Source organism: Oncorhynchus clarkii, chromosome 27 (genome assembly GCF_045791955.1).
Source record: "Oncorhynchus clarkii lewisi isolate Uvic-CL-2024 chromosome 27, UVic_Ocla_1.0, whole genome shotgun sequence".
Taxonomy (NCBI): domain Eukaryota; kingdom Metazoa; phylum Chordata; class Actinopteri; order Salmoniformes; family Salmonidae; genus Oncorhynchus; species Oncorhynchus clarkii.
Genome location: NC_092173.1, coordinates 12,920,236 through 12,947,342, shown reverse-complemented (window position 1 = coordinate 12,947,342; position 27,107 = coordinate 12,920,236). Strand labels below are relative to the sequence as shown.

The 27,107-nt window shown below is 43.4% G+C and overlaps 1 protein-coding gene across 1 annotated transcript in view; it reads right to left on the bottom strand.

Moving 5' to 3' along the window:
* LOC139385599 (delta and Notch-like epidermal growth factor-related receptor) overlaps positions 1–26,512 on the bottom strand; it is a 66,851-nt gene extending 40,339 nt beyond the window's left edge. Inside the window, exon 1 of the mRNA XM_071130803.1 lies at positions 26,043–26,512. Coding sequence (XP_070986904.1) covers positions 26,043–26,342 — 300 coding nt within the window. The 5' untranslated portion in view covers positions 26,343–26,512. The remainder of the gene's footprint in view (positions 1–26,042) is intronic.
* Between the last annotated feature and the right edge of the window lie 595 nt (positions 26,513–27,107).

Below are 27,107 nucleotides of genomic sequence, written 5' to 3'. Positions count from 1 at the left end.
TCCGTACGGCGCAAATAGCTAGATGAGAGAGCAGCAGTGTGATTCACATCTATGCGCTATGTAGATATTAATAATAAGTGATATCCGTATCACCACTAATGTCATCCTTACCTCCAAGTGTTTATTCAAGTTCGATAGTCTTTGGAGGCAGACAGCTGTCGCACCATTGGAACACATAGCTTGGACTCAAAAGCCTATTTCAGCTCTTTTCCCGCGATCCATCAAACACATTTGGTGTGTCATGATAGGGGTCTCTAATTTATGGTCAGACTCGCTGACGTTGAACAAATATAAACTTGCTCCTTTTTTCAATGCTGATTTGAATGTCATTCAGAAAACAGAGAACTGTCAAATATTGTTTTTAAAAAACATCCTTTCTGAATTTAAAAGTAATCCTCGAAGTAATCATCTAATTTTTCAAAAGTATCTGTAACCTGATTACAATATTGTTGATGGTAAAGTAACAGATTACAGTTACAGTTTTTTGTCATCCTTAACATGTAACGTTACTCCCCAACCCTGGTCGCTCTGCTAAATGACGAAAATGAGAAATGTAAATGTGGGTAGGCTGAATATTCACATGAGGTGGTGTTACATTGTGTTACAGCTAGTGTTACATTGTTATAGTTGTTTCTTCAGAAAAAGACAAGGCATTACATTTACATGTTAGTTATTTAGCAGACGCTCTTATCCAGAGCGACTTACAGTTAGTGCATTTATCTTAAGATAGCTAGGTGGGACAACCACACATCACAGGCACTGAAATAACATTTTTTTGTATATTTGGCTTTATCTAATGTGAATATGCATGTACACATCCATGATTGTATGCAGACACGCAGACATGTCTTTCGGAACTTTTACATGAATTATGTTATCAATGTTCATAAACTGAACTTCAATCAAACTGCTCAGTCTGCAACCCAGAATTTGTAAGATTATAGTTGAATGAAACAGACAGTCACAGCTACAATAGACAAAATGTTTATTCACGAGGACGTCCCAGTCCGTTGTACAAAACCTTCCATTTTATACTGGCTCCTTACGCACATACCTTCACACACAAACAGCAGGTATCCTACACACATACTGTATCACTACCCAGCCGACAAAGATTAGGGAGACCGTGAGAAGCACTCCCTGCCCTCCTCCAAATCTCTCATAGCCAGGTCGGCACCGAATTCTGCTCAGACAGTCTGTGTTTAAGATACTATAAAGATATATTGTACAGATATATTGTTTTACCCTAATTCTGACTAAAACTACACACATCATTAAGAATAGTTTTATGATTCGAATCAATTTCATTTGGTTTCAGGGTGGAATTTTCTAATCATTAATTTAAACATATACATTCCATTATCAAATATAAATTCCATTATCAGGAACCCAAACCGACTGCGCGTGTGCGCCATCGTACGCTATCGTGCATACACGCAGGTTAAAATATCAAAACAAACTCTGAACCAATTACATTAATTTGGGGACAGGTCGAAAAGCTTGCACTTGCTAGCTAATTTGTCCTATTTAGCTAGCTTGCTGTTGCTAGCTAATTTGTCCTGGGATATAAACATTGAGTTGTTATTTTACCTGAAATGCACAAGGACCTCTATTCTGACAATTAATCTACACATAAAACGGCCAGCTGAATCGTTTCAAGTCATCTCTCCTCCTTCCAGGCTTTTTCATCTTTGAACTTATATAGTGATTAGCATCTAAACTTTCATTGTATTACCACGACAACCGACAACAAAGTTCGTCTTTCAATCACCCACGTGGGTATAACCAATGAGGAGATGGCACGTTTGGCACCTGCTTCTATAAACCAATGAGGAAATGGGAGAGGTAGGACATTCAGAGGGATCTGTGTCAGAAATAGAAAGGAGTTCTATTTAAGTCCTTGGCGTCGTAGACATGGACATGAATAACATGGATTTCTAAATGTATTTTGCGATGCTTGCGCACGCGACGTGTCCGGTCTGGTCAGCATGTAATGAGAGTTAAACATGCTCGCAAAATAAATGTAGGAATCTATGTTATTCAATTATTGTACCCACACTGCATTCGCACGCCAACGAGCGCCTAGTTTCCAAGGGCTAAAATAGAAGTCATTCTTCTTCTATGCGATCACCAAAGCCTGGAAGGCGGAGAGATGACTAGAAACGATTCGGTTGGCCGTTTTATGTGTGGATTAATTGTCGGAGCAGAGGTCCTTGTGCATTAAAATCTGTAAAAAACTGTCGTTCTGCCCCTGAACAAGGCAGTTCACCCACTGTTCCTAGGCCGTCATTTAAAATAAGAATTTGTTTTTAACTGACTTGCCCAGTTAAATAAAGGTTACAAAAAATGTCACTCCATCATTAGGACTTATATATTTAAGCAATAAGGCACTTCAGGGGTTTGTGGTATATGGACTCATTTATCCATGCCACACCATCACTCTGAGTTATATATTTAAGCAATAAGGCACAAGTGGGTGTGGTGTATGGGCAATATTACACGGCTAAGGGCTGTATCCAGGCACTCCTCGTCTTAGCCGTGGTATATTGCCCATACACCACACCCCCTTGTACCTTATTGCTTAAATATATAACTAAGAGTGATGGTGTGGCATGGATAAATGAGTAACAGTCCAAGCTAGAGAGAGTCTCCAGTTGGGCACCCCCCTCACAGCCGTTCATCACAAAAATCCCACTGTATAGAACCAATCTACAGTACTATTCACCAGAGTCCTCTAGCGTTCAGCAACTACAGATTGCTCATTTAAGTCTATCAACAGTGTGCGAATTTGAGCATGTGTCCATTAGGCCTATGGATTTTTTTATTTTTATGAGCATTAATTAAATTGAGCACCAAAAGCCTCACCACATTCCTGTTCCCAAGAAAGCTAAGGTAACTGAGCTAAAAGACAACCCCCCTTAGCACTCACTTCCGTCATCATGAAGTGCTTTGAGAGACTCGTCAAGGACCATATCACCTCCACCCTACCTGACACCCTAGACCCACTCCAATTTGCTTACCGCCCCAACAGGTCCACAGACGACGCAATCGCAATCACACTGCCCTAACCTATCTGGACAAGAGGAATACCTATGTGAGAATGCTGTTCATCGACTACAGCTCAGCATTTAAGACTATAGTACCCTCCAAACTCGTCATCAAGCTCAAGACCCTGGGTCTCGACCCCGCCCTGTGCAACTGGGTCCTGGACTTCCTGACGGGCCGCCCCCAGGTGGTGAGGGTAGGTAACAACATCTCCACCCCGCTGATCCTCAACACTGGGGCCCCACAAGGTTGCGTTCTCAGCCCTCTCCTGTATTCCCTGTTCACCCACGACTGGGTGGCCATGCACGCCTCCAACTCAATCATCAAGTTTGCAGACGACACTAAAGTGGTAGGCTTGATTACCAACAACGAAGAGACGGCCTACAGGGTGAGGTGAGGGCCCTCGGAGTGTGATGTCAGGAAAATAACCTCAAAATCACTCAAGTCAACAAAACAAAGGAGATGATCATGGACTTCAGGAAACAGCAGAGGGAGCACCCCCCTATCCACATCGACGGGACAGTAGTGGAGAGGGTAGAAAGTTTTAAGTTCCTCTGCGTACACATCACGGACAAACTGAAATGTTCCAAACACACAAACAGCGTGGTGAAGAAGGCGCAGCAGCGCCTCTTCAACCTCAGGAGGCTGAAGAAATTCGGCTTGTCACCAAAAACACTCACAATCTTTTACAGATCCACAATCGAGAGCATCCTGTCGGGCTGTATCACCGCCTGGTACGGCAACTGCTCCGCCCATAATCGTAAGGCTCTCCAGAGGGTAGTGAGGTCTGCACAACGCCAGAAGGCAAGGTCAGTACAGGTGCATCAAAGCAGGGACCGAGAGACTGAAAAACAGCTTCTATCTCGAGGCCATCAGACTGTTAAACAGCCATCACTAACATTGAGTGGCTGCTGCCAACATACTGACTCAACTCCAGCCACTTTAATAATGGAAAAATGTATGTAATAAATGTATCACTAGCCACTTTAAACAATGCCACTTCATATAATGTTCACATATCCTACATTACTCATCTCATATGTATATACTGTACTCTACACCATCTACTGCATCTTGCCATCTTGATGTAATGTATCCCTAGCCACTTTAAACAAAGCCACTTTTATATGTTTACATACCCTACATTACTCATCTCATATGTATATACTGTACTCTATACCATCCACTGCATCTTGCCTATGCCGTTCTGTACCATCACTCATTCATATATCTTTATGTACATATTCTTCATCCCTTTACACTTGTGTGTATAAGGTAGCTGTTGTGAAATTGTTAGGTTAGATTACTCGTTGGATATTACTGCATTGTCGGAACTAGAAGCACAAGCATTTCGCTGCACTCACATTAACATCTGCTAACCATGTGATGTGACAAATAAAATTTGATTTGATTTGATTGTATTCCACAGGCTGGGATCCGCACTATGCAGCTGTCACAAGAGCGCATTTTTCACTGGCTGTCCACTGGTTTCAAAAACAGTGATTGATAGGCAGCTTAAACTTCTTGGATTCAACCATTATTGGGTTCAAATACACATTTAGATTTGTGAACAGCCATCCACAACCACCACAATCCGTACGGCGCAAATAGCTAGATGAGAGAGCAGCAGTGTGATTCACATCTATGCGCTATGTAGATATTAATAATAAGTGATATCCGTATCACCACTAATGTCATCCTTACCTCCAAGTGTTTATTCAAGTTCGATAGTCTTTGGAGGCAGACAGCTGTCGCACCATTGGAACACATAGCTTGGACTCAAAAGCCTATTTCAGCTCTTTTCCCGCGATCCATCAAACACATTTGGTGTGTCATGATAGGGGTCTCTAATTTATGGTCAGACTCGCTGACGTTGAACAAATATAAACTTGCTCCTTTTTTCAATGCTGATTTGAATGTCATTCAGAAAACAGAGAACTGTCAAATATTGTTTTTAAAAAACATCCTTTCTGAATTTAAAAGTAATCCTCGAAGTAATCATCTAATTTTTCAAAAGTATCTGTAACCTGATTACAATATTGTTGATGGTAAAGTAACAGATTACAGTTACAGTTTTTTGTCATCCTTAACATGTAACGTTACTCCCCAACCCTGGTCGCTCTGCTAAATGACGAAAATGAGAAATGTAAATGTGGGTAGGCTGAATATTCACATGAGGTGGTGTTACATTGTGTTACAGCTAGTGTTACATTGTTATAGTTGTTTCTTCAGAAAAAGACAAGGCATTACATTTACATGTTAGTTATTTAGCAGACGCTCTTATCCAGAGCGACTTACAGTTAGTGCATTTATCTTAAGATAGCTAGGTGGGACAACCACACATCACAGGCACTGAAATAACATTTTTTTGTATATTTGGCTTTATCTAATGTGAATATGCATGTACACATCCATGATTGTATGCAGACACGCAGACATGTCTTTCGGAACTTTTACATGAATTATGTTATCAATGTTCATAAACTGAACTTCAATCAAACTGCTCAGTCTGCAACCCAGAATTTGTAAGATTATAGTTGAATGAAACAGACAGTCACAGCTACAATAGACAAAATGTTTATTCACGAGGACGTCCCAGTCCGTTGTACAAAACCTTCCATTTTATACTGGCTCCTTACGCACATACCTTCACACACAAACAGCAGGTATCCTACACACATACTGTATCACTACCCAGCCGACAAAGATTAGGGAGACCGTGAGAAGCACTCCCTGCCCTCCTCCAAATCTCTCATAGCCAGGTCGGCACCGAATTCTGCTCAGACAGTCTGTGTTTAAGATACTATAAAGATATATTGTACAGATATATTGTTTTACCCTAATTCTGACTAAAACTACACACATCATTAAGAATAGTTTTATGATTCGAATCAATTTCATTTGGTTTCAGGGTGGAATTTTCTAATCATTAATTTAAACATATACATTCCATTATCAAATATAAATTCCATTATCAGGAACCCAAACCGACTGCGCGTGTGCGCCATCGTACGCTATCGTGCATACACGCAGGTTAAAATATCAAAACAAACTCTGAACCAATTACATTAATTTGGGGACAGGTCGAAAAGCTTGCACTTGCTAGCTAATTTGTCCTATTTAGCTAGCTTGCTGTTGCTAGCTAATTTGTCCTGGGATATAAACATTGAGTTGTTATTTTACCTGAAATGCACAAGGACCTCTATTCTGACAATTAATCTACACATAAAACGGCCAGCTGAATCGTTTCAAGTCATCTCTCCTCCTTCCAGGCTTTTTCATCTTTGAACTTATATAGTGATTAGCATCTAAACTTTCATTGTATTACCACGACAACCGACAACAAAGTTCGTCTTTCAATCACCCACGTGGGTATAACCAATGAGGAGATGGCACGTTTGGCACCTGCTTCTATAAACCAATGAGGAAATGGGAGAGGTAGGACATTCAGAGGGATCTGTGTCAGAAATAGAAAGGAGTTCTATTTAAGTCCTTGGCGTCGTAGACATGGACATGAATAACATGGATTTCTAAATGTATTTTGCGATGCTTGCGCACGCGACGTGTCCGGTCTGGTCAGCATGTAATGAGAGTTAAACATGCTCGCAAAATAAATGTAGGAATCTATGTTATTCAATTATTGTACCCACACTGCATTCGCACGCCAACGAGCGCCTAGTTTCCAAGGGCTAAAATAGAAGTCATTCTTCTTCTATGCGATCACCAAAGCCTGGAAGGCGGAGAGATGACTAGAAACGATTCGGTTGGCCGTTTTATGTGTGGATTAATTGTCGGAGCAGAGGTCCTTGTGCATTAAAATCTGTAAAAAACTGTCGTTCTGCCCCTGAACAAGGCAGTTCACCCACTGTTCCTAGGCCGTCATTTAAAATAAGAATTTGTTTTTAACTGACTTGCCCAGTTAAATAAAGGTTACAAAAAATGTCACTCCATCATTAGGACTTATATATTTAAGCAATAAGGCACTTCAGGGGTTTGTGGTATATGGACTCATTTATCCATGCCACACCATCACTCTGAGTTATATATTTAAGCAATAAGGCACAAGTGGGTGTGGTGTATGGGCAATATTCCACGGCTAAGGGCTGTATCCAGGCACTCCTCGTCTTAGCCGTGGTATATTGCCCATACACCACACCCCCTTGTACCTTATTGCTTAAATATATAACTAAGAGTGATGGTGTGGCATGGATAAATGAGTAACAGTCCAAGCTAGAGAGAGTCTCCAGTTGGGCACCCCCCTCACAGCCGTTCATCACAAAAATCCCACTGTATAGAACCAATCTACAGTACTATTCACCAGAGTCCTCTAACATGTACATATTACCTCAATTACCTCAACACCGGTGCCACCGCACATTGACTCTGTACCGGTACCCCCTGTATATAGCCTCCTATTGTTATTTTATTGCTGCTCTTTAATTATTTGTTACTTTTATCTATTACTTTTTTTGGGGTATTTTCTTAAAACTGCATTGTTGGTTAAGGGCTTGTAAGTAAGCATTTCACTGTAACACCTGTTGTATTAGGCGCATGTGACAAATACAATTTGATTTGATTTGAATTGGGATAGTGACTCCGAGAATGAACAGGATTCCATTAAATATAGAGGGGAAAAAATAAATAATAAACTGTAAGGGATGGAGCATAAGCAAACCTAGCACACTGGGGACAAAGATGCTTTCTGGATGGTGTCATCTCATGACGCAGGTAAAAAAAGCCGAACAGGCTACAGTATAGGCTACGGTATAGGCTAGAGTACAGACTACAGTACAAGCTACAGTACAGGCTACAGCATAGGCTACAGTACAGGCTGCAGGCTACAGGCTACAGACTACTGTACAGGCTACAGGCTACAGTACAGGATACAGGCTACTGTACAGGCTACAGGCTACAGTACAGACTACAGGCTACAGGCTACAGTACAGGGTACAGTATAGGCTACAGTACAGGCTACAGGCTACAGTACACTGTGCACAACAGCTATATGTAGGACAACAGAAGAACAACATGTCTTTCCTCATAGGGTACAGTATGTTAGCCTCAGTGTTTTCCATCATGCAGTTCAACATAATATCCTCTGCAGCTTGTCTTTTTTGGCCTAGGCTTTGGTTTAGCAGGCTAAAGCATTCTTGTGGGCATGCAGGAGACCTGGATTTGAACCGCATTAGTCACACATTCTCAAATGTGATAGAGAACTTTGGAAGGGAACATTGGGAGAACGTTCCAGAACATTCCAGTTGGAGGTCAAGCAGCTTCTTCTATTAGATTCAGTGTTCCCGAAACCAGACCAGACAGGACCGGAGATGTGAGTTATTAGAGACGTCAAGTGGAAGATAGAGGAGGGAGTGTTAAACCACTCACTACCAACAGACCTGGGTCTTGTCTCCGATGGACAGTAACTCTTAACCTCTTGCTCCTACTTGAGACGCAGACGTCTCATCTAGACACCTGGAAATGCAAATGCGCTACGCTAAATGCTAAATGTACTCATTAAAACTCAAACGTTCATTAAAACACACATGCAGGGTATTGAATTAAAGCTACACTCGTTGTGAATCTAGCCAACAAGTCAGATTTTTAAAATGATTTTCGGCGAAAGCATGAGAAGCTATTATCTGATAGCATGCAACACCCCAAAATACCTGAAGGGGACGTAAACAAAATAATTAGCGTAGCCTTAAGGAGCAAAAGGATGCATAGATGTAAAATACGACAGGTCAGTATACCACTAATGATGCATGCAGGCACACATGCACGCAAGCAGGCACACAAGTCCCTTTTCATGTCTTTCATGACACAGCCAACATCATGTCCCATCTGAATCTCAGACATACATTCTCTAGTGAAAGCAATCATCATTGTAATGTACAACCGCTCCACTTTACATAGACAGAGTTAATACTACGGGGCAGCAGGGTAGCCTAGTGGTTAGAGCGTTGGACGAGTAACCGGAAGGTTGCAAGTTCAAACCCCCAAGCTGACAAGGTACAAATCTGTCGTTCTGCCCCTGAACAGGCAGTTAACCCACTGTTCCTAGGCCGTCATTGAAAATAAGAATTTGTTCTTAACTGACTTGCCTAGTTAAATAAAGGTAAAACAAACAAACTAGAAGAGAAACAAGTCTTTTTGGCAAAGATTCCTGTCGACTTCCGATCGCAGACGACTTTTCGACGTCTGCGATCAAAGCATGATCATTTCAGACTCCATCAGAGTCTGTCTTTGTCCGGGTGATTGACAGAGACTGACACCTGTCATATACTATGAGAACTTAGCTGAGATCAAGTAGAAAATAACATTTCAAAATAGAATCTCAAATCCTAAAGAGAACCCACCCAGAGAGATGACAAAGACCAATTACCACACTGTAAGGCTGCTGCATCAGACCCAATCAGAGTGGGGGGATATTGAATATTCATAGGGCCAGGAGTTTGTCCCGGCCACATGACTCGATTAGGAAAAACTTCAGGGGAGGTAGATCAGCTTTAATATTCCAGATAGATTGTAGGTTCCATCAATGTAATTTCTGCACATGAAAGCGTTGGCCCACCCTCACACACTCACTTCCTCCAGAGCCCCCTGGTCTGTGGCATCAAAGGACACGCTTAAAAATCTGATCCATGGAAATCACACAAACACCTTCAAACACAGGGGGAAACTCACACCTGTCTTGTTGTATCAATACCAGCCCTTGTGTCCTGTCTCCCTTCTTCCCTCCTCTTTTCCCCCCTCACTTTATCTCTTCCCCTCTTTCCTCATTTGTCGCTCTCTAGAGTTTCATCATCACAACCCGAAAGACATGAGCATGATAAATCAACCCCCATTATAAATAACACACATATGCTGTAAAACATTCTTATGTAAGGATCCCTTACTCCTCCAATAGATCACCACAAATTAGGCCACAATCCCTCCAAATCAACCCACATGTAGATTACCAGACAACAGAGAGGATCAAGAGGTATAACTATGGGGAAGGAGAGCGAAAGGGAGCAAGGTAGTGCAAGAAAGAAAGAGAGAAAGAGAGACAGGAGAGGATGAAAGAGAGAAAGTGTCACGGCTGATTTCCTCCTCTTCGTCTGAAGAGGAGGTGTAGCAGGGATCGGACCAAAATGCAGCGCGGTAAGTGTCCATAGTAGATTTTAATGAATAAACCGAAACAGTACAAAACAATAAACGAAACGTGAAAAACCAAAACAGTACGTGTGGTGAAACAGACACGGAAACAATCACCCACAAAGTACCCACAGAATATGGCTGCCTAAATATGAAAGAGGAGAAAGAGAGACGGGAGAGGAGAAAGAGAGAAGGGAAAGGTGAAAGAGGAGAAAGAGAGAAGGGAGAGGATGAAAGAGAGACGGGAGAGGATGAAAGAGGAGAAAGAGAGACGGAAGAGAAGAAAGAGGAGAAAGAGAGAAGGGAAAGGAGAAAGAGGAGAAAGAGAGACGGAAGAGAAGAAATAGGAGAAAGAGAGAAGGGAAAGGAGAAAGAGGAGAAAGAGAGAAGGGGGAGGAGAAAGAGGAGAAAGAGAGATGGGAGAGGATGAAAGAGGAGAAAGAGAGACGGGAGAGGATGAAAGAGGAGAAAGAGGAGAAAGAGAGACGGGAGAGGAGAAAGAGAGATGGGAGAGGATGAAAGAGGAGAAAGAGAGATGGGAGAGGATGAAAGAGAGACGGGAGAGGAGAAAGAGGAGAAAGAGAGACGGGAGAGGAGAAAGAGAGATGGGAGAGGATGAAAGAGAGACGGGAGAGGAGAAAGAGAGACGGGAGAGGAGAAAGAGAGATGGGAGAGGATGAAAGAGGAGAAAGAGAGATGGGAGAGGATGAAAGAGAGACGGGAGAGACGGGAGAGGATGAAAGAGGAGAAAGATAGATGGTAGAGGATGAAAGAGAGAAGGAGAGACGGGAGAGGATGAAAGAGAGAAGGAGAGATGGAAGAGGATGAAAGAGGAGAAAGAGAGATGGTAGATGATGAAAGAGGAGAAAGAGAGATTGGACAGGATGAAAGAGGTAGACAGCAAGTAAGAGTACAGAGAGAGAACGAGAGAGAGTATAGAGAGAGTGTTTACTGTTCATTTGTATTATTTATTTCACTATTATCTATTTCACTTGCATTGGCAATGTTAACATATATTTCCCATGCCAATAAAGCCCTTGAATTGAATTGAGAGAGAGAGAGAGAGAGAGAGAGAGAGAGAGAGAGAGAGAGAGAGAGAGAGAGAGAGAGAGGTAACAGTGTAAGAGAGAGACAAAGGGAAAGCGAGGAGTGAGGGAGAGAGCAGACGAAGAGAAATATGAGAGGAGGAGTTTAGGGGTGGGCTGTCAGCAGTGCTCTATTTATACCAGGCGGAGGAGGCTGGTGTGTTTCTCAGGGGATTGCATAGCACCGTGACGTCACGGGTATCTACCTGGCTGTTTTAGTGTTAGAATTACGGTTAGGAGCTGGGTTAGTTTTAGAGTTAGTGTTAGGAGCTAGGGTTAGGTTTAGAGTTAGGGTAAAGGTTAGGTTTTTGGGTTAAGGTTAGGGTAAGCGTATGAGTTAGGGAAAATAGGATTTTGAATGGGACTGAATTGTGTGTCGCCACAAGGTTAGCTGTACACGACTGTGTGTGTGTGTGAGAAAGAGAGAGAGAGAGAGAGAGAGAGAGATAGAGAGAGAGGGGGAGAGGGAGAATGGGAACAGTATCCTGTTCATTACAGTTAATCAGTATGTAGCATCCACACACAGTCAACACACAGTCATGCCCAGTCACTCCCTCCCAGAGCTCCCCTGCCACATGGAGGAGAGCCAAACACAGCTGGCCTGAGTGAAGATCTATTTCATGCACCATAGTGATTGATATATGAGATGCCTGTTCACTCTGACCTATATACCTACACCTCCCTGCTGCCTGACAGTCAGTAAAAAGACCCCTAAAGAGCCCTGTTAAGCCTCAGCTTGATGTCATGGAAACATAGAACCCGAACATTCTGTTCCCTGTGTCAAACCAAATTTGTGCTGCAAATTATGATTGTTTCTCTTTTCTTTGCAGCCCTTACAGTAAGAAGAACGCAGCGGTTAGATATTGAGGGAGCTCAATGTGCGGGGGTACAGGATAGTCAAGGTAATTTGTAAAGTGACTATGCCTAGATAATAAACAGCGAGCAGCAGTGTAAAAACAAAGGGGGGGGGGGGGGGGGGGGGGGGGGGGTAGAAGCTGTTAAGGAAACTTTTGGTCCTAGACTTGGCGCTCCGGTACCACTTGCCGTGCGGTAGCAGAGACATCGGTCTATGAGTTTTGAAAATATTTTGGGCTTTCCTCTGACAACGCCTAGTATATACAGTGGAAGTCGGAAGTTTACATACACTTAGGTTGGAGTCATGACAGTGTACGTAAACTTCTGACCCACTGGGAATGTGATGAAAGAAATAAAAGCTGAAATAAATCATTCTCTCTACTATTATTCTGACATTTCACATTCTTAAAATAAAATTGTGATCTTAACTGACCTAAGACAGGGAATTTTTACTAGGATTAAATGTCAGGAATTGTGAAAAACTGAGTTTAAATGTATTTGGCTAAGGTATATGTAAACTTCTGACTTCAACTGTATGTCCTGGATGTCAGGAAGCTTGGCCCCAGTGATGGGCCGTACGCACTACCCTCTGTAGTGCCTTACGGTCAGATGCAGGGCAGTTTCCATATCAGGAGGTGATGCAACCGGTCAGGATGCTCTCTATGGTGCAGCTGTAGAACCTTTTGAGGATCTTTTTGAGGATCTGGGTACCCCTGCCAAATCTTTTCAGACTCCTAAGGGAGAAAAGGTGTCTCATATACCACTGTATTTGATGGTTTTAGACATTGAAAGCTTCAAATGACATCCAATAGCTTTGTAGCTGTTTTTGTTAACAATAATCATCAACTATAAGTCATGACCATGTTGCCAGGCAACAATAAAAGGAAATAGTAGGTTCTAGAAATGATGATGACTATGTAAATACCCCTTCTGGCTGGAAGTGACTGGTGATGTAAGATGTAAGATTCATTAGGTGAGTTTGATGAGTTCCTTCATAATAGGAAAGTATCATGATTGCTTTGTCCATCCTGTGGAGATATGCAGGAAGGAAGGAAGAATGCTCCACACATCTCAAACTTAAGGCTTGGAGTTTTTACTTGTTCATGTCACCTGGTGAGGAATGTTGTGATAGCCCTGTACTGTACAGTGGCTTGCGAAAGTAATCACCCCCTTGGTATTTTTCAAATTTTGTTGCCTTACAACCTGGAATTAAAATATATATTTTTGGGGGGTGGGGGGGGGGGGGTTGTATCATTTAATTTACACAACATGCCTTCCACTTTGAAGATGCAAAATATTTTTTACTGTGAAACAAACAAGAAATAAGAAAACTTATTAAGAAAAATAAAAAAAAGAAACACAGTAAACTTGAGTGTGCATAACTATTCATCCCCCCCCCCCCCCCCCCAAAAGTCAATACTTTGTAGATCCACCTTTCACAGCAATTACAGCTGCAAGTCTCTTGGGGTATGTCTCTATAAGCTTGGCACATCTAGCCAATGGGATATTTGCCCATTCATCAAGGCAAAACTGCTCCAGCTCCTTCAAGTTGGATGGGTTCCACTGGTGTACAGCAATCTTTAAGTCATACCACAGATTCTCAATTGGATTGAGGTCTGGGCTTTGACTAGGCCATTCCAAGACATTTAAATGTTTCCCCTTAAACCACTCAAGTGTTGCTTTAGCAGTATGCTTAAGATCATTGTCCTGCTGGAAGGTGAACCTCCGTCCCAGTCTCAAATCTCTTCAGCTCCATCCATCATTCCTTCAATTCTGACCAGTTTCACAGTCCCTGCCGATGAAAAACATCCCCACAGCATGATGCTGCCACCACCATGCTTCACTGTGGGGATGGTGTTCTCGGGGTGATGAGAGATGTTGGGTTTGCGCCAGACATAGCGTTTTCCTTGATGGCCAAAAACCTCAATTTTAGTCTCATCTGACCAGAGTACCTTTTTCCATATGTTTGGGAAGTCTCCCACATGCCTTTTGACCAACACCAAACGTGTTTGCTTGTTTTTTTCTTTAAGCAATGGCTTTTTTCTGGCCACTCTTCCGTAAAGCCCAGCTCTGTGGAGTGGCTTAATGTGGTCCTATGGAAAGATACTCCAATCTCCGCTGTGGAGATTTGCAGCTCTTTCAGGGTTATCTTGGGTCTCTTTGTTGCCTCTCTGATTAATGCCCTCCTTGCCTGGTCCGTGAGTTTTGGTGGGCGGCCCTCTCTTGGCAGGTTTGTTGTGATGCCATATTCTTTCCATTTTTAATAATGGATTTAATGGTGCTCCGTGGGATTTTCAAAGTTTCGGATATTTTTTTATAACCCAACCCTGATCTGTACTTCTCCACAACTTTGTCCCTGACCTGTTTGGAGAGCTCCTTGGTCTTCATGGTGCCGCTTGCTTGGTGGTGCCCCTTGCTTAGTGGTGTTGCAGACTCTGGGGCATTTCAGAACAGGTGTATATATACTGTGATCATGTGACAGATCATGTGACACTAGATTGCACACAAGTGGACTTTATTTAACTAATAATGTGACTTCTGAAGGTAATTGGTTGCACCAGATCTCATTTAGGGGCTTCATAGCAAAGGGGGGAATACATATGCACACACCACTTTTTAGGTTTTTATTTTTTAGTTATTTTTTTCATTTCACTTCACCAACTTGGACTATTTTGTGTATGTCCATTACATGAAATCCAAATCCAAATCCATTTAAATGACAGGTTGTAATGCAACAAAATATGAAAATCGCCAAGGGGATGAATACTTTTGCAAGGCACTGTATGTAGAGCAATGTATATACAGTATTATATATGGTTTATATATGTTTATACATTTTATATACATAATTTGTGTAAAGTGATGGCTTCCTATACAGCAGGGGACGCTGGACTCAGACAGAGATCCCCTACCCTCCCCAGGGCTCTTTAGCCCCCCTCCCCAGTCAGCACAGAGACCCAGCTGCTAAAGCTATCTAATCACTCTGGTTAGCGCCCTGGGCTAACAACACACCCACTGGGAGGGGAACACAGACACTTCTCTTCCTATTCTTGTCAGTCTTAGGGGCCCTGCCTGTCTGTATTCTTGTCTATCTTAGGGGCTCTGTCTGTCTGTCTGTCTGTCTGTCTGTCTGTCTGTCTGTCTGTCTGTCTGTCTGTCTGTCTGTCTGTCTGTCTACTTCTCTCTCTCTCTGTCTGCCTGCATTTAATTAAAAAAATTAAAACCAAATATACTGTATGATTCAATGCCAACTACTTCTCCCAGTCCTGATAAAAAGCTAAAAACCAGGTGGGAGATCACATTGATCTGCAGGCGGCTCTGATTCTATTATCTGATTATCTAAGCTTGGTTTCCAACATCCTCAAGCCATTTCTATGCTTAATTTACTTTACAGAGGAGAGTGGAAGTGGAGTTTGTGGCCTATGCAAGGTTGCTGAGTTAGAGACGGGATACATCTCAAATGGCACCCTAGTCCCTATATAGTGCACTACTTTTGACCAAGGACCATAGGGCTCTGGCCAAAAGAAGTGCACACTATAAAGGGAATAGACTTCCATTTGGGACATAACTGAGTGTACAAAACATTGCACCCCCCCCCCCCCCTTTTGTCTTGCCCATTCACCCTCTGAATGGCACACATAAACAATCCATGTCTCAATTGTCTCAAGGCTTGAACATCCTTCTTTAACCTGTCTCCTCCCCTTCATCTACACTGATTGAAGTGGATTTAACAAGTGACATCAAGAAGGGATCTTAGGTTTCACCTGGATTCACCTGGTCAGTCTATGTCATGAAAAGAGCAGGTGTTCCTAATGTTTTGTCCAGAGTGTATATACACACAACCTAAGTAGATGTGTCACTTTGGAAGTGATCTATACACATATCTTTAGTTGGGTTACAAGCAATTAAACACATTTCCTGTAAATCAAGATATTAAGTTTGTTCCATAACATGAAGTAATGACTGCACTTTCTTTACATAAGACTTTCATATTAACTGGTTACAAAATTGTAACCAAATGGTGACTATCCCAACAATGGAAACCTTCCCAGGTTCTTTAGTAGCACAGTACTTACGCGGATATCATTTAAGATTCAGTGCTGGCAAGGAACATATAATCATACAAAATAAAAAAAATGCAGAACAAATTGCCTGGAATGACATTCACTGTCACTGGTGGCCAAAACGAACAAACAATAGGCCACCCCTCCAACTATTCTGAGAGAGATTACGTTCATCTGTCAAATTCATTATTTGATTCTCTACTAAATGTATCGAAAATATGTTAAACGAACCAAAGTGTAGTTTTAGATCATACCAATCAGAAAAATAACTTCAACTGAACAACAATGCCGTTCCACTTGTTATAAGGTATCTGTCTACCCGCTTGCCCTTGTGGTCCTGTATGGTTCAGTTGATAACGCATGGCATTAGCAACGTCAGGATTGTGGATTCAATTCCCCGGGCCACCCATATGTAAAATTTATGCACACACGACAGTAAGTCACTTTGGATTAAAGCGTCTGCTAAATGGCATATATATAGTGTGTGTCTGCGTGCCTGCCTTTCTGTCTGTCTGTCTCCTCAGGGGGCCTCTGTCATCGTCTGCCATCGACATTGCAGATGGAGTCATGCTATCTGAGGTAAAACAACAGGCCTCCTTTAGATTAAGCCCCCGTTTAGTGTCTCAGGGACCCAGCAAGCTGTTCAAGACTACTCCAACACACAGAACATACTGGGTATCATCCCACACCGCCTCATTAAATGCTGTTACGCTAATAAACTGTGTCTGTGGCTTAGATCAGTATGTGTGTCTGGATGCCCGTCTATGTGTCTGTGTGTGTAAACTATAACTCAGTGGAGACGGCAGGCGGATTTGGCTGCACTGTTGCTAAGAGACACCCTCCCCTGGAAGAACGAAGGGCAAAAGTACAGATGATGAAGACACACACTCGCTGGTGGTATCAGTCTTTCCACATCTCCATCCTTATCCTTCAAACATACATATACACACACACACACACACATGCACACGCACACGCACACACGCACACACACACACATAGGTAACCACAATATGACTGCTGATTATTAGGAGGCATGTATACTAATGACCATGGTGGATGGAGGGTGGATACTTGCTGAGTAAGAGCAGTATGTTTTTTACCCCCAGCCTTGTGACGCAAAGCCTAGGGCCATAGAGGATATAAATAGAACTTAGGACAGACAAACAGCAGAAACATAAACACACTGGCAAAAGAGCCTTTCTCAATCTAGGACAGAGCAAAAATACAAATGTCTGTGTCCTATGACAACAGACAAAAGAGTAATCTTCTCTTCAGTCCTCCTCCATCCCTCACCCGAACTGACATTGACCTGACAACAGCACCAATAGAGGATGAGATCAGAAAGGATAGGCTGGTGTTTGAGTTCCAGATCAGCTGGAGCTTTTAGCCAACTCTCCGAACGTTTGTCATTGAATAATAGTCTGGCAACCAGGTCATATTGGGATGGGTTGTGAGGTTGCCAGGTTGGATTCGGCTTATTGTAGCTCAACACCACAGAGCCTATTAAGGTTGGCAATGAAGGCCATTTTGGCCATAATCACCCCATCCATATGCACAGACCTCTCTCAGCCACAAGATCAAAGATCAAGATCAAAAGGGAAGGTGATGTGTGATGTGGAAATTAGCATTTGGCCGAGTGAGTGCTCTTCTCTTCAGAGAAATATGGGAAACATCACATCAAGAGGACACCACCCTGAATATGAGATTATTGATGATTGGTGATGGTTAAAAAAATTAATCCATCGTATTCGCTGACAGATACTGCATTGATGATATTGTATATTTTCAGGTTCTTCGAAACCAGCATTAATAACATAACAATTCTTCTAAATCTGAATGTTTATGCTTTCCTCGATCTATGAACTTGTACTCAAGTGTGAAAAATCCTTGAAATATCTTCTTGACTACCCTTCCACTAGTAGATATAGGCCTTTTATGTGTATTATTCAAGCTGCATACTGGACCCTATTCCAGCTAAACTACTGAAAGAGCTGCTTCCTGTGCTTGGCCCTCCTATGTTGAACATAATAAACGGCTCTCTATCCACCGGATGTGTACCAAACTCACTAAAAGTGGCAGTAACAAAGCCTCTCTTGAAAAAGCCAAACCTTGACCCAGAAAATATAAAAAACTATATTGAATCTTCCATTCCTCTCAAAAATGTTCGAAAAAGCTGTTGCGCAGCAACTCACTGCCTTCCTGAAGACAAACAATGTATACGAAATGCTTCAGTCTGGTTTTAGACCCCATCATAGCACTGAGACTGCACTTGTGAAGGTGGTAAATTACCTTTTAATGTCTTCAGACCGAGGCTCTGCATCTGTCCTCGTGCTCCTAGACCTTAGTGCTGCTTTTGATACCATCGATCACCACATTCTTTTGGAGAGATTGGAAACCCAAATTGGTCTACACGGACAAGTTCTGGCCTGGTTTAGATCTTATTTGTCGGAAAGATATCAGTTTGTCTCTGTGAATGGTTTGTCCTCTGACAAATCAACTGTAAATTTTGGTGTTCCTCAAGGTTCCTTTTTAGGACCACTATTGTTTTCACTATATATTTTACCTCTTGGGGATGTCATTCGAAAACATAATGTTAACTTTCACTGCTATGCGGATGACACACAGCTGTACATTTCAATGAAACATGTTGAAGCCCCAAAATTGCCCTCGCTAGAAGCCTGTGTTTTAGACATAAGGAAGTGGATGGCTGCAAACTTTCTACTTTTAAACTCGGACACAACAGAGATGCTTGTTCTAGGTCCCAAGAAACAAAGAGATCTTCTGTTGAATCTGAAAATTAATCTTAATGGTTGTACAGTCGTCTCAAATAAAACTGTGAAGGACCTCGGTGTTACTCTGGACCCTGATTTGATCATATTACTCCAGTGGTAGCCTCCTCCTTTTACTGCTAACCTACAAAGCATTACATGGGCTTGCTCCTACCTATCTCTCTGATTTTGTCCTGCCGTACATACCTACACGTACGCTATGGTCTCAAGACGCAGGCCTCTTAATTGTCCCTAGAATTTCTAAGCAAACAGGTGGAGGCAGGGCTTTCTCCTATAGAGCTCAATTTTGATGGAATGGTCTGCCTACCCATGTGAGAGACGTAGACTCGGTCTCAACCTTTAAGTCTTTACTGAAGACTCATCTCTTCAGTGAGTCATATGATTGAGTGTAGTCTGGCCCAGGAGTGTGAAGGTGAACGGAAAGGCTCTGGAGCAACGAACCGCCCTTGCTGTCTCTGCCTGGCCGGTTCCCCTCTTTCCACTGGGATTCTCTGCCTCTAACCCTATTACAGGGGCTGAGTCACTAGCTTACTGGTGCTCTTTCATGCCGTCCCTAGGAGGGGTGCGTCACTTGAGTGTGTTGAGTCACTGATGTGATCTTCCTGTCTAGGTTGGCGCCCCCCCTTGGGTTGTACCGTGGCGGAGATCTTTGTGGGCTATACTCGGCCTTGTCTCAGGATGGTAAGTTGGTGGTTGAAGATATCCCTCTAGTGGTGTGGGGGCTGTGCTTTGGCAAAGTGGGTGGGGTTATATCCTTACTGTTTGGCCCTGTCCGGGGGTATCATCGGATGGGGCCACAGTGTCTCCTGACCCCTCCTGTCTCAGCCTCCAGTATTTATGCTGCAGTAGTTTTATGTGTCGGGGGGCTAGGGTCAGTTTGTTATATCTGGAGTACTTCTCCTGTCTTATCTGGTGTCCTGTGTGAATTTAAGTATGCTCTCTCTAATTCTCTCTTTCTCTCTCTCTCTCAGAGGACCTGAGCCCTAGGACCATGCCTCAGGACTACCTGGCATGATGACTCCTTGCTGTCCCCAGTCCACCTGGCCGTGCTGCTGCTCCAGTTTCAACTGTTCTGCCTATGGAATCCTGACCTGTTCAAAAGGCCACCCCTCATAGCCTGGTTCCTCTCTAGGTTTCTTCCTAGGTTTTGGCCTTTCTAGGGAGTTTTTCCTAGCCACGGTGCTTCTACATCTGCATTGCTTGCTGTTTGGGGTTTTAGGCTGGGTTTCTGTACAGCACTTTGAGATATCAGCTGATGTACGAAGGGCTATATAAATACATTTGATTTGATTCTGTTCTGCCCATACGCTAGGCTACCAGGATGTATATAGAAAATGACTCACTAAAATATGAGCTTCTATATGCCAAACTAAACAAACCCGGTTGAGTGAAAAAAAGAGGGGATACAATACTTCAGCGTGAGATACAACTCAGATAAAGAAGGCAAGAGGGAGAAATGCAAGGAAGAAAACTTAAAGAACGAGACAACGAGAGTAGAATACCCAAGGGGTGCTGTAGTCTAGAATAGTCCATGTTGCTGTTCTATTTCTTGTAAGACAAATGGGTGAGTGACAGGGTGAGATGGTCTGCAGTGCTGCAGGGCTGCAGAATGAGATGTTTCAGTCCAGAACTGTCAGTCTGCCTTACAGACAGTAGGACTTATGCACCCTGCTGCTAATGTTAAGGTGGGATACTACGACTATATACATCAACCTTACCTAACATACTGAACGCACTGCAATTTGCATACCGCCTAAAGAGTTCCACGGACAACACAATCGCAATTTCGCTGCACTCTGCCCCATCCTAGACAAGAGGAATACCATCATTATGCTCAGTGCCCTGGGTCTGAACCCCTCCCTCAACAACGAGATCCTGGACTTCCTGACGGGCAGACTCCAAGTGGTGAGGGGCCCCCCACAGATGCATGCTCATCCCCCTAAAGTGTCTGCATGCTTCCCAACAGAAACAGGTTGGAAGAGTTTGTGCATATATTATGACGACACTGTGACATTTTTGTTTGTTTTGGACTTATGTAAGGGCTTCGGGCATACACATTGTTTTCTACAGGCCAGCTGAAGTCAATAGCTGAAGTCAGCAGCCAAAGTCTACGCTCTTTCGTCAGGGATTGATCAACAGTAGAGATTATTCAATAAAGTCTTTGTTGTGATTCAATGAGAGATGATGCACATTTTTTTTCATTGAGAAATACTGCACCAAACACCTTAGTTAGATCTAAAATTGTGTGACTAAGTTCTCCTTGGCAAAAACGTCAAAAGTAATGACACATTTCTTGAATTATCTTAGATTCATTCTGACTATTTTGAGGAAGTGTATACTGGCTATGGCGTCTCAGAATGGACAAAGAGTACTATTGCCGCTTTTTCTGCAAGCACACTTGTTCGGTTCGCTTAACCGACTTCGGCTAGGTGCCAGCCGAACTGACACCTTTAGAGACTGTTTGCACTCTCCACACATCCAACCTTTACACACAAGCACAAGCACACACACACACACAACCACAAATAAACACACACACAAGCACACACAAGCACACACAAGCACACACACGCACACATACACGCACCAGACAACATCAAATAAACACACACACACATGCACTCACACAGACACACACATAGACCAGACAACCACAAATAAACACACACACATGCACTCACACAGAAACACACACACACACACGTACAAACCACAGTTGACCAGCAGGGGGAGAGAGTGAGCATGACCATCTCCTGTTCAACCTGCTGATTCTCTCTCAGACTGGAAGCAGTCTTATCTGCCTTATCAGCAATGGAATAAAACAACATGAATTCTAATCCAAACATTATGATCTGATGGTAAAGACCACCGTAAACTCCCTGCGCCACAGTCTCTCTATGGTATTGTAATGATCATGTAAATACTGTAATGAGTACTCAATCTGCAGTGTTCGGATAAAAAGCTGTGTGGGTATTACCATATTCCTTGTGGCCTCTATCTTTCTGCTCCCCTAACAAGCAGGGGATATGAAAGCAGCTCAGACTGAGACTAAAGGGCTGTGTGGCGTTGTGCCTTGAGCTAGCCTTAACTGGATGGCACTGAAATGCTGGAACAAAAGCTGTAGCTCTGTAGCAACCCAGAGACTCTGAGAGACACAAGCAGATCACCACCACCACTCACCACGGGCCAGTCCCTTCTCCTAGCATACCACATGTTAGTATTCTGCAGGGCCCCCGCCTGTGCATAGCAGAGGGTACTGAGGGGGACCCCCCCCACCCCCACCTAAAAGGGTTCTTCGGCTGTCCCCATAGGAAAACCCTTTGAAGAACCCTTTTGGGTTCCATGTATAACCCTTTTGGTTCCAGGTAGAACCCTTTTTTGTTTTCATGCAAAACCCTTTCTACAGAGGAAAGGAACCAAAAAAGGTTTCCCCTATTGGGACAGCCGAAGATCCCTTTTGGAACAATTTTTTTCTAAGAGTGTAGGGGTGTACAAACTGCTCTCAACCTCGAGATTCAGAAAAATATTTTTCCTTTAAAGCTGTGATCCGCAGCTCCCTTAACTAGTGGTTCTGAATACATAGAGCCACCTGCCACTTGAAACAGTTCAAACTGTTTCCATTCCATTCCACCACAATGAAAACCCATTATGATAAACCTCCACACAATCTCCAGAAAAGTGCAGAGCTCAAACGAAATCCTCGCTAGGAATCATTGGAAGTGAGTGACCTCATAGAGAGGTATACTTTGTAATGGTAAACACAAAATGCTAGAGAAATGAGATTAAGTGAACCCAGCTCAACAATCCACTATTCACCGTCTCATAATGCTGAAAGGCTGAACAATCCAATAAGGGCTTGTGGGCTTGTCTTTAAAGGGTGATACACTCTACAGACTCCCTGGCACTGACACACATACTTATTGCAGAGCACATCTATCAGACTAGAATGGGTAGATGTTCAGCTAAACAAACAACTAAGCTTGATTCACACTATATGGCAGTCCTGAACAGTACTATAATGGCTTGGATATCTTCTTTTCACATTGTCCTTTACAGCACGGTTCCAGCATATCCTGTCCAGCCCAGCACAGCTCCTCTGTGCTTGATTTGTGAAAATGGTACTTGTTTAATTCGATTATATTTTTCATTTAACTTGGCATGTAACGTCTGTCTTCGGAAGGAGTGGACCAAAGCGCAGTGTGAAAAGTGTTCATGATATCAAAAAACACTCGTACAAAGTAACAAACCGAAAGTGAACAGCTCTGCCAGGTAACAGACACTAAACAGAAAATAACTATGTGGGTGTTTGGAAAAAGGCTGCCTAAGTATATATCTTTTTAAAACTTTTATTTAACTAGGCAAGTCAGTTAAGAACAAATTCTTATTTTCAATGACGGCCTAGGAACAGTGGGTTAACTGCCTTGTTCAGGGACAGAACAACATATTTTTACCTGTTAGCTCGGGACTTGATCTTGCAACCTTTTGGTTACTAGTCCAACACTCTAACCACTAGGCTAACCTGCCTCCCCACATTAGATTAGATAACCAGGCATGTCACTGATTCATTATATTCCTGGTTTCTCTCAGCTCCCATCTGAACCAGCTCAGGATGAAACATGATGGTTAACTGACTCTAACCCTATCGAACAATGCCAGTGTGCCAGTGTGTCCCGCTGTCCGTCCGACAAAACAGGTCATTTACCAAATCCCTATTGACTGCTGCTCCAGTTGCCATGGCGAAAGAGGGGTTGAGTGGGATGGGGAGAGAAGAATCAGTTACTCCCCAAAGTGTTTCTCTCATAGGCTGGCAGTGGCGGACCTGTGGTGCTGAGGAGCGGAGTGGTTGCGACAGTACCAAACTACCGCTGCTGCCCTCACCATTTCTATTCCAGGAGAAGGAAACAAGGCCAGCCAAGGAGACCGTGATAAGGTCCCTGGCTGAATGTCCAATTAAGAAGGCCGCTGCTGTTCTGTCACTGCTGGTGGTGGTGCAAAGTCTATCCTGAATGTAGTAGAAGTCATTTGGAATCAGGCCTGAGACCCCAACTGTCATCCACGGACCTTGAAGACGTCCTCTCAGCGTAACAGTTAAGACATTGGGTTGGAAAAGGGGAAACCTGGGTTCCATCCCCATTGGTTCAATTTACACAGCCAGTCAGACAGCACACTCACCTTCACACACTGCCCCTTTTCTTCAGGTAGATTGGCCTGTGACCAGGCTGTGATTGTGGGAGGCCTACCTGCCACCTGCGGGTTTGTAGCTGTCAACGTTCTCAGCAAAGAGTCATCTTGGAAGTTTGGTTATGAGATACAATGACGCTGGCTTCTGTTTGTGGATGCACTCTCTTACACCTGAATAAATCAGACAAGGGCCTTACAGACTGAATCCTATTGCTATCTACCTCATAACAACAAGCAGTATTTGCTACATGCAGTGAATAGTTGAGTCAACTCTGAATCCCCTTGAGGTATCCTACAAAGAACTGGGTTAGGTAAGATTGAAATGCGAAACACATTCTGCTATTGAGGTCATTATGACCAGTGGTATGTGAAGCAAGGACATTGGCCTTTTCCTTAGGAAACAATCCCACCCATTCAGGTCATACAGTTAGACATGTTTCATCACACGCGTCAGTTATTCAAGCGCATCACCTCTATCACTGGTAAAAGTTATTTTCTTGCTGATGTAAGGAATCATTAGAAATTGTCACAAAATTCAATGAGGGTCAAAACGCCATGGGTTCATAGAAATAGGTCATGATTAATGAATAACAGCCATATCAATCGTAGGAGAGCACATTCATTGATAACAGCAGCATACCACCCTGCATACCACTGCTGGCTTGCTTCTGAAGCTAAGCAGGGTTGGTCCTGGTCAGTTCCTGGATATGAGACCAGATGCTGCTGGAAGTGGTGTTGGAGGGCCAGTAGGAGGCACTCTTTCATCTGGTCTAAAAATATATATATCCCAATGCCCTGTGTAGGGTGCTGTCTTTCGGATGGGATGTTAAACAGGTGTCCTGACTCTCTGAGGTCATTAAAAATCCCATGGCACTTATTGTATGAGTAGGAGTGTTAACCCCGGTGTCCTGGCTAAATTCCCAATCTGGCCCTCAAACCATCACGGTCACCTAATAATCCCCAGTTTACAATTGGCTCATTCATCCCCCTCCACTCCCCTGTACCTATACCCCAGTTCATTGCTGCAAATGAGAACGTGTTCTCAGTCAACTTACCTGGTAAAATAATGGATAAATAAAAAATATCAGTTCTCTATAATAGAATCAATGGCCCGATTAATGCCAATAGTTGTAGGTAAGTTCTACTCCGCTCACAACAGTGCTTATTCACAGTAGCCACACACAACCCTAAGACACACATGTTTGTTTTACTATCCTTGTGGGGACCAAACGATTGATTCCCATTCAAAATCCTATTTTCCTAACCCTTAAAATAACCTTAACCCTAACCCTAAACTTAACCCCTAAATCTAAAATAGCCTTTCTCCCTGTGTGTAACAGTGAAATGTCCCCCCACTTGTCCTCACAAGGTTAGTAAAGCCCCCCCCCCCCCCCCAAATAAAAATACACACACACACATATACAAATACACTGAAGATTGTATTTCAATGTGTTTCATTGACACCGTCAGTTCTCAGGCTGATGAACCACTTGCCTCCAGCTATGAACAACTCAATATTAGCTGGTAGTACGACATGATGCTTCTGCTCAGCCTGTGAGGCTTGGTTGGTGTGAACCGCCATAAACATCTGTGAATCACAGTACTGCTGTACTGATCCATCTCTTTTTCCTATCATACGCACTCCCGTCTCCTACTTCGCTACTCCTCTCTACTCCTGTTGCCACAGCAACACAGCACTCCTCTTCATGTCTAGCTCACATCACATGCTCCCATTAAAAACCATCTCCAAGGGAGAAGAGAGAAAGAGAGGTGCACATTATGTTATACCGGTATCAACACATTCTAAATGTAATAGAATCAAGCAGGATAATATCAGACAGACAGACAGACAGACAGACAGACACAGGTAGGTGGGTCGGGCTCACCTCACAGTTGCGTCCGGTGGAGCCGGAGGTGCAGGTGCAGCTGTAAGCCCAGGTGTTGGGCAGAGTGTCCTCTGTCTCTGGGTCGGAGGGCTGGGCCGAGCAGGCGCCTCCGTTGAGACAGGGCAGTCCCTCGCAGGGGTCAGGCAGGGGAGTGGCCTGGGTGGGGTCAGCCTCAACCGGGGCAGCAGCCTCTGGAACAGGTGGCTCCAGATCAAGGGGGGAGGAGAGACCCTCAACCCCGGCACTCAGCAGAAGCAGGAGGAGGTACAGGGGGCGCTGCGTGGGCACAGGCATCCTCATATTCTCTTATGTATGTTTATCCCTTATTTGTCTCTTGCTCTCTGTTCCTCTTAGCTCTGGCTTAGTGAGTAAGCTGCTGGTCGCTCTGCTATCTTGGTGTGTTGATGAGGGAGCTGAATGGAGAGTGTGTGAATGTAAGAAGCAGGCTGGTAGGGATGCTGTAGATTGGCTGTGTGCACTGCTACTGAGCGAGAGAGCTGACTGGCTGATGAGGAGACTGAGGAAGGGGGCTAGCTACCGCCCCAGCTCTGATTCATAGTGACGACAGGTGATGACACACTAGGTCTCTCTCTCTCTCTCTCCCTCCCTATCTCACACACGCGCACATACAAACACACAGAGCAGCGCACATATATGCAGAAGCACATAAAGTCTACACTTGTTGTATTCGGCGCATGTGGCAAATAAAGTTTGATTTGATTTTGACATGGACGCACGCACACAAACACACCTTAGTTGGAAACTCATCATTCATGACCTCCTTGGAGCTGGAGGGGGGGCTATTCCACATCACATTCATAGAAAACAGATGGCAATTTCTGCTAGTTTTACCACAGAGTTTCAGCTAAATAAAGCTGGTCACAATTCACATTTGGAATGATGCAGAGTATTTGCTGCACCACATAAGAGACATTCCACAGTGGAACTGGGAACAGATCTGCCACACTGGAATCAGAGCAATAATCCAACTGACAAGCTCTTTGAAAACCAAAACTTAAGAAGAACAAATCTTGGTACAATGACTCAATAATCCATGCATTCTGA